Consider the following 8,196-nt stretch of genomic DNA (forward strand, 5'->3'; position numbering starts at 1 on the left):
TTCCCCACAGGAATGCAGGCCAGCTTCCTTTGTGAGCTTTGCTGGGTGCTTTGGAGAGTGACAGGGCCTGAGCTATGGTTGGGGATGAGAAGGCGTGCTCTCCAAGGTTGACATGTACCTCAGTGATATCAACACTTTTGTGCTCACTCTGTTGCCGGGGCATGAATTTCTGCTGAAAGGTAGCAGAAGACAGATTCTCAGCAACTTTTCCAGTTCTTTATGGCATTAAAGCTGTGATAAGTCTTAATCTAAAAGGATATTTAAAGCAGGAAAGTGGAAGTTTTTTTTTTTTTAACACTAAAGACTATAGTAGTGAGATGTGGAAAGTATTATAAATGTCAAGAATTTTTAGTACTGTAGTTAAGCAACACTCTGAGAAGAGTGTTGAAAAATGGTACTGAATTCTAAGAAGCAGCCAAAATAATGAAGAACTTGAATATAATGATTTATAAGGAGTAATGAGATTGTTTGGGTAGGGGGCAGAGGAAGGCATAAATAATTCCTACAAATATATGAGGGCTGGTGATGTTCAGGAATCAAATAGGGAAGTTGAACCATTTTAATTAGTAAAAAGTAATTTGATAAGAAAATGCAAATCACTTGGATATGTTAAAGTTTGAACTCATCTTACGCCTATGTTATTGAAATTGAGATGGAAACCCTTGGCAACCCTCCTTCAATGTAGGCTTCTAAGCCATTTGATACTACTAATTCCCCATGGTTGCAGGAAGTTCTTACTCTGGTCTTACTAGCACCCAACTTCCCTTCCATTATTTCTGCTGATCTCAAGGAATCTTGCGCTCTCCTTTTATGTCAAACGTTGGTAGTCCCAGCCAGAAGAAGACTGGAGGTCACTGGGGAGCCTGAGAGGCTGGAGCACCCGCCGCAGAGAGCTTGGAGTGACCCAGTGCACCCAGCCTCCCTGCTGGAGCTATGCTGTGCTGTCAGGCCTTAACCGGCAAAGGCAGAACAGTCATCACAGCATTGGAGGCTGGGAGAGCAGGTGGGGCTACTTATCGCCCCTTAATAAGCCAGTGACAGGAGATGCCTTTGTCAGTTTTCCCCATTTCCATAATCTGGCATGGAGGGTTCTTGACAAACCTATATTCTTTCCATGATTTCTGCGTGAAGTTCCTTAGAAGGAATTTTGGGTGAAAGTCTCATATCACCTGCTATATGCTGGAGGATATCTGTTGGGCAAATATGTGTGTCATGGAGTGCACAAGGGCTGCATCTTCAGGATTTAGTCCAGTATAGGAACTGCACTTATAACTAGATACTCTCCAGCAACTCTGCCCCCCAACACATGCTCCACTGAAGAAGGTGGATGGGAAGGCTATGGAGGGACGCCATCATGGTCTTCTTTCTGCTTTCAGATCCCATTCAGGAGGTTTCCAGGACAGGAAGTGGCAAGAACCTTTTGGATGGACCTCCAAGAGTGCTTCAGCCCTTCCTGACCCACAGAACCAAGGTGGCTGAGGCACCCCCCAACCTGCCCCTGCCAGTGAGGAACCCCATGCTGGCTGCTGCACTCTTCCCAGAGTTCCTGAAGGAGCTGGCAGCCTTGGCCCAGGAACACTCCATTCTGTGCTACAAGATATTGGGTGACTTTGAGGACTCCTGTTGTTAGCTTCTTTTTCTTTTTTTTTAATAGAGGTTCTTGTTTTGTAAGGTTTTAGTGTCTTGACTGAATGTTAAATGCAAAGCTGCTTACAAAGATTTCTACTTTAATGTTTCCTGACAATACTTGATTTATGGGGAGGGGAATTTTCTGTATCTTTCCTCTCTCTCTCTAGCCGGGCCTTTCCACCTTATGTTATATATAGAATGTAAGTTTCATAAGCTGGTTGCTCCCATGGCAGTTTTCTTTGCTCCGTTTTTTCCTCCTTATATTTTTTGGGTGTCATTCTCCTATCCCTTTGAGTGATTCATCTTGCAGCTCAGATCACACCAAGCAAATATTGGGGTTCAGTGATGTCTGGAAGTGCCCCATGTCAGAATTCCAGCTGTTCAGCAGCAGCACCACAGGAAGACTGTACACCTGCAACTGCGCGAATGGTCCTGTTGCCTCCTGCATTTTGGCCTCTGTTTTATAAAGGAAGAATAAAGATGGAGCCCCTCCTGCCTCCATCACGAAAGCACATATCATCTGTCCCTTTGGATTTTACTTCCAGGACGTGTGTCCTCCCCAGCATGTGTTGCCTTATGGTGCCGGCAGAGCCACTGGTCTCAGCTCTCTGCCTGGGAAGTTGGATGTCTTTGGAGAGAAATTGGAATGCAGAGAATTTTTCGTATTTCTTGAGGGCTTACTTTAATCAGCATGACACTATCTAAACACTGAAGATGGCCTTATTTTAGTAAGATTTGCACAAAATTAAGTATACCTTTGCAAACTGTTACTTTGGTTTTTAGGAGTTTTATCAGATGAAGAAAGTATGGTCTCACATATGTATGTAAGAAGACAACCATTATTATTTTTATAAGTGTTTTATAAAAACAAACTGATTAACTTGTGAAGCCATTTCATAGTGGGTTTTTTCAGGGAGGGTAAGCTGGGTGGGATGGGGAGATAAACTAAACGTAGCCTGTAAAAACACTGGTCATTATTTAAAATTCTATTCGCTTTTGCTAATAAGCTGCACTTTGTAGAGAAACAGGAACTGTACAGCCCACTTCGGGATCTTGGATGTAAATGCAAACAGGTCACCTGGAGCCCTGCAAAGCCAAGTGCCTGCTGGTGACTCACTCTGCATGGAAATGCTGCCTTCCGAGTAATGGGGTTCATTAGAAGGCCCCACCGTGTTGTATGAGTAACCCTCTGCTGCTTTGCAGCCTGCTCCAAGAGGCAGGATTATACTTAGAGCCCAGCCATGTTAAACCACCACCAAGAGGGGAAAACACAGAATAATTGTGAGCTGAAAATGAGACCATAAACAACTGATTTTTATGGATATTAAATTCCACTCCCGTCTATTTTGGGCCCAGTTCTGCAGGTGAGAAGCAAGTAACGGACGTGAGCCTGACTGTTTGGAGGGAAATTGGAAGCCTCGGCTCTCTCTGTGCTTTGTGGGCATCTCTGTAGAGCCCCGAGGGCAGCCACAGGTCTGTTGGTTGTGCCTCCGGAGCACTGGTTTGGTCTTCATGAGGCTCCTCATGCACAGGCAGGGCAGTGGAGGAAGGAACCACACCTGTGATGCAGTGGAGCGGTGGAGGCCCTTTTGTGCTTCAGGAATCTTGAAGCAGCTTTGTATTGAGCAAATGAGAAATTGAGAGCTGGCCTGTGAAATGACAACAGGAGACTTGACCCGGGCAGGGTGAGCTGTTAGGAGCCAGCCTTGCTTTCGTGTTTCACAGTCCAAGCAAGACACCAAAGATTCCTACTCACTGTACGTTTCTCTTTGTCTTGACAAATGGTTTGCTCAGCTGTGGTGCAGCCGCCAGAAGGGATGAGGCACAGAGACTGACCTGCTCCTGGCTTCCTGATGTCTGTTTGTATTTGCACAGCCCACAAGTCTCCATTAGAAAAGAAGGTAGCTTAAGATAGAGAAAGAGGAGTAGTTGAAGATGGAAGTTCGGCTGTAATTTGTTATACTCTAACTTTGTTTTTGCACAAGTATTTATCTTCTTGTTTGGACTTACAAAGTCATAAAATCTTAACGCCACATCTGGAAATGGAATTCTTTAGCTTCGTGGTTTGATTTACACCTCTCTCCATTATCTGGTGGTGGTGCTGATTCTTCTTGAATCCATATTTCTGCATTGTAGAACACCATGGTCCCCTGTGTGGAAGGTTTCCTTTGGGAGAAGATTGATTTTGTGCATCTGACTGTTTTTTTCAATAGGTACTGAAATAAACTTAATTATTTTGTTTTTTTGAGACAGGGTCTTGCGCTGCCTGGGCTAGAGTGGAGTGGTGTGATCACAGCTCACTGTATCCTCCACCTCCTGGGCTCAAGTGATCCTCCCACCTCAGCCTCCCGAGTAGCTGGGAATAAAGGAATGTGCCACCACACCCAGCTAACTTTTTGGTACAGTTTGTAGAGATGGGGTTTCACCATGTTGCCCAGGCTGGTCTTAAAGTCCTGGGCTCAAACGATCATCCCGCCTTAGCCTCCCGAAGTGCTGGGATTACAGGTGTGAGCCACTGGGCCCAGCCTGAAGTAGACTTACTTTAAATGACGACAGAGATGACTGGTGTATGCAGTGACAGGCAGGAGAATTTAACTTTCCATGCTGGAGTGCTGGCAGCAAACTCACACGATAATGCTAACTTCCTATTTGGATTTGGAAACCGGCTCATATTTCTGAATCCATCACAGTCCTCAGAGGTTTGTGTCCATGGTTTTGCAAAATGAAGTCAGAAAATGGAGCTGGACATAGAGAGAATGGGAAAACCCATGTGGCTGAGTGAAATAACTAGAAGTGGGTTTTTTAGGGAGTGACTAGACATGCCAAAAGAAAAACAGCAGAGAACTGAGTCTACCCACAGGAGAAGAGCAAATCCTGCATGGTTCAGGGAGGTGAACACTGATCTAGGTGGATATGAAGAAACCAGGGAGTGGGTGGGAGTGGGAACTCCTTGTTGGGAAAAAAAATCACTGGCAATGAGGTAGAATATTCCGGTCCTAAAGTAAATCGGCAAGCCCTTAGAAATATCTTTTTTTGCAATGAATTGGGGGGAAAATCTTAAATATGTTTGGCATGCTTAAAAATATGGTCCGAGAGTGTGGACGCTTCTCTGTGTGACAGGCTCCCACACCAGTCGCTGTGCCCCTTGCTGGAAGAACGTAGGGGAAGAGAAACCGTGGGTACTGCCCCCTGGCACAGCCCCTGAGCTGGGGTCACTGCGTCTGGCCTGGGCGGGAAAGGTGAGGTAGCCAAGGGTTCCTGGAGTATCACAACATTAACCTCAATTCATAATTCAGGGCCTGACTTAAAGTTCCAGACTGAGTGACTTCTGTGGTTCAAAATGTATGAGAGCACTGGGATATTTAAAATTGATTTTTTGGAAATGGCCAAGTAAATGTTCTTAAAATTTTACACAAAGAAATTCCAGGTTAGGTTCACCCTAAAACATAATTTCATGGCTGGTAAAATACAATGTCCCAACCATGAAATGGGAGTGCTGGGATAGCCAGTTAGAGGTGTGATTTTTCTTTACCATTCAATACCTCCTTTCCCTGGTATTTAGAGGAATTGTGGAGTTGTCCCCATTTTGTTGAGTATTATTTTGGAAAATACTTTGATGTGCTTGGGTTGGAGTGGATGTCTGTCAGGTGTTGTTAGGATGCATTCAGTATTTTTATAGGTCATCAGGAGTACCCTTTCCTTAGCAGGTAGCTTTCATTTAGGTCAGATATAGTTGGTGTCTGTCCAGGATAAAACATCATGGAGCCAGGGTCTTGTCAGGAAAGCATCCTCTTATGAACAGAATCTAGAAACAGGCTCCATGAATGTTGAGGTTGCCTGTTTAATTTGGGCAGCCAGTGGGTACTCCGGGTTGAAAGTTGTTTCCAGTGTCTCTGAATCAGCTTGGCTGTCCCGTCATGTGGACTGATTCCCAGGTCTGTCGGAGGTGTAGGGTTGTGGATGGGCTGCTCTTCTGAATCTGGATCAGCGTGTCTAGGTTGTCTTCAGGAGGGAAGCACAGCCGCAGCAGGCTGGACAAATCAAGGGCTTTAACAACGGCATCGTCCTCTGGGAATCATCAGTCCTTAATACGGTCACTTGACATCTTAGTTCTGGTGAACTATCTTTATCTGGCTGCACCCCCTTTTAAGTAAGCCCTTAATTTTAAATGGTCCCGGTGTGCTGTTCAGTGTCTGCATATGCCCCAGTTCTCATTTAAGGGCAGTTCAATGTAATTGCTAATTACCAGCCCTGGATTTACTGAAATGGCTGTCTGTCATGCTTGCCGTTTTTATGAAACACTTTACTGCAGGTCAGCTATTACTGCACGTGCTATCACTGGCTCAGGCTGGTGTCATGTGTGGTTTGCTGCATACGGCAGCCTGTTTTGCAGTGTGAGCTCTTCCTGGAAACAGCAGTCTCTTGTAGCTGATGCCACATCAGCTTTAGGTCATTAAGAAGATATTCTAGGCCCCTTGTTGCTTCAGCCATCAGTCTATAAATCAGCCAACACTAATTCTCCATCAAGTCACAGCTTAAAACAGAACACTGTCAAACCAGTTCATGTTCCACCCTTAAATCACATCGTTGAGGAAACATTGTCAGAGAATGAAGTTGACTCTTTCCCACCCCCTTATTTTTGAATGACCATCGTAAACCTAATGCTTTAGAAAGAGCTCTCAGAAGACTGAGAATGGTTTTTAGGATAATTTTGCCTCAGTAAATCCTCTCTATGTTCAGACACTTATTAGGCCATTACTTGTTTTGGGACTACAGATTATCCTGGCAGCTCATTAACTGGATAAACAGGACTTTAGTGAAAGATTTTCAGAGGTTCTTTAGGGAAAAGAAGGACCAGGACAGGATGGGTAGAAGCCTTCAGTTCTTTGACCTCTTGCACCTAGAATCCTAAAACTCATCATGATTTTAGCTAGGACTGACCTTTCCTAGCTTGTAGGGTCACTGTGAATTTTGTTCCTGTCTTAAAAGGTTTAAGTTAACCTAGTCCACTATTACCTACACAAGTAACAAGACAGCCAGTAGGACCTGTCAGCACGACTTCAACATGCACTCAGGCATCTTTCGGGGAGTTTAGATTTACTGTATCATTTCAGAACACAACAAAGATGATGGAAGCTCTTAGGCTAGATTAGATTTCATGGAGCGGAGCCTCCTGAAGTCTGTGCTTCTTAGTGTGTCAGCTGACTTCTTACTGGGACAGGTCTATGAAAGGCCCACCTGTAACAAGGCCCCTTTTTGCCCTGTGGATATTTTAAAAGAGGGAATTTGGTGTTGACAATCTTATTTACACAACTCCTGCTAAGCTATTTGACTAAGGGTTTCAATCAGATGCTTCCCGCCTCACAGGCAGGGGTCAGCTCTGTTTGCAAATAATCCATGAATATGTTTGTCTAAAACCTGCTGAAGAGGCACGGCAGCCACTTCCATGCTGCTTTTGGTAATGGGTAAAGAGCACAGCCTTTCAGATAGATGTGGTGGCTTTTCCCTAATAGTCACTATGTAGAAACTATGCAACTAAATTCAATGGAAATGAAAGACACAATATAAAAGAGCGGGGCATGGCCGTAAGCTGTCCTGAACTATCTAACTCAAAGCTGGAGGAGGGCGTGTGCTTTTCGAACCGTAAGCTGTGTCCTCAACTATCCAACTCAAAGCTGAAGGAGGGCATGTACTTTCCGAAACTTCGAGGCCTTCTTAGTAATTACCTTAGCAATAATTACTAAAATGTTAGTGGGGTGGGGGAGCTCAGCTACAATATCCTTATCTTGGTGCAATAATGATCTAGGTTCTTTTTCCTAGGCCTAGGCCTACACCTTGAAAGACAGGAGCAGAAGTTCACTTTGATGTGTAACCCTGGACAGAGATTAAACAACTCTTTTCTAGACCCAGAATGTAGAAGCCGAGTAGTTGGTATCACCAGTCTCTTCAAAAGGGCCCCACAAAAGCTTGTCCATTAATTTGCTTCATACAGTAGGCGAGCTTTTACTGAATACTCCCTCTGTTAGATAGCATGCAGAGTGCTAGGGCTGACCTATTCCCGCCTTCCCACCAGAACCCTCCAACCTCCTCCCCAGGCAACAGAACACAGGGTTTGGGCTTGACCAGGCAGAGCTGGTTCAAGCCAGCCTGGGGCAGAGCCAGTTTTCCAGCACACTCCAACTTCTAGTCAGAGTCTCAGCATTATACACCTAGCCTACAGGTGTGTGGGTTCCTGAGACAGATGGCAATGGCATCACCTGTGGCGCCAATTCATCCATTTTAATGAGATTTCTCCCTGAAGAGTGAACCACTAGACCAGACTAAACGCACACTCATGCAAGAATGTAAAATTGTATTTCAGAGGCCCCTTTACAAGCAGAGCCATCTTAGCGAATTTCTTGGGGTGTTAATGTAAACATATCTTTAGAATATCTCATCGGGTTTCAGTCAGAGCCATGCTTTGGTTTTTTCCTAGTTGCAGTGATATCAACTTACAAGGTTTGGCTTTCAGGATTTCAGAAGCCGGCATTCAAGACAACAGGCAGTTGTCAGAGCTAAATGAGAGTC

The 8,196-nt window shown here is 44.7% G+C and overlaps 1 protein-coding gene across 2 annotated transcripts in view; it reads left to right on the forward strand.

Moving 5' to 3' along the window:
* Positions 1-2,517, forward strand: part of FAM160A1 (family with sequence similarity 160 member A1) — a 270,817-nt gene extending 268,300 nt beyond the window's left edge. For both annotated transcript variants that reach the window (XM_033215482.1, XM_033215483.1), the window contains one exon: positions 1,377-2,517. In XM_033215482.1, coding sequence (XP_033071373.1) covers positions 1,377-1,630 — 254 coding nt within the window. In that variant the 3' untranslated portion in view covers positions 1,631-2,517. The remainder of the gene's footprint in view (positions 1-1,376) is intronic.
* Positions 2,518-8,196: the final 5,679 nt, after the last annotated feature.

Source organism: Trachypithecus francoisi, unplaced genomic scaffold (assembly GCF_009764315.1).
Source record: "Trachypithecus francoisi isolate TF-2019V2 unplaced genomic scaffold, Tfra_2.0 Lachesis_group1, whole genome shotgun sequence".
In the NCBI taxonomy this organism is placed as follows: Eukaryota; Metazoa; Chordata; class Mammalia; order Primates; family Cercopithecidae; genus Trachypithecus; species Trachypithecus francoisi.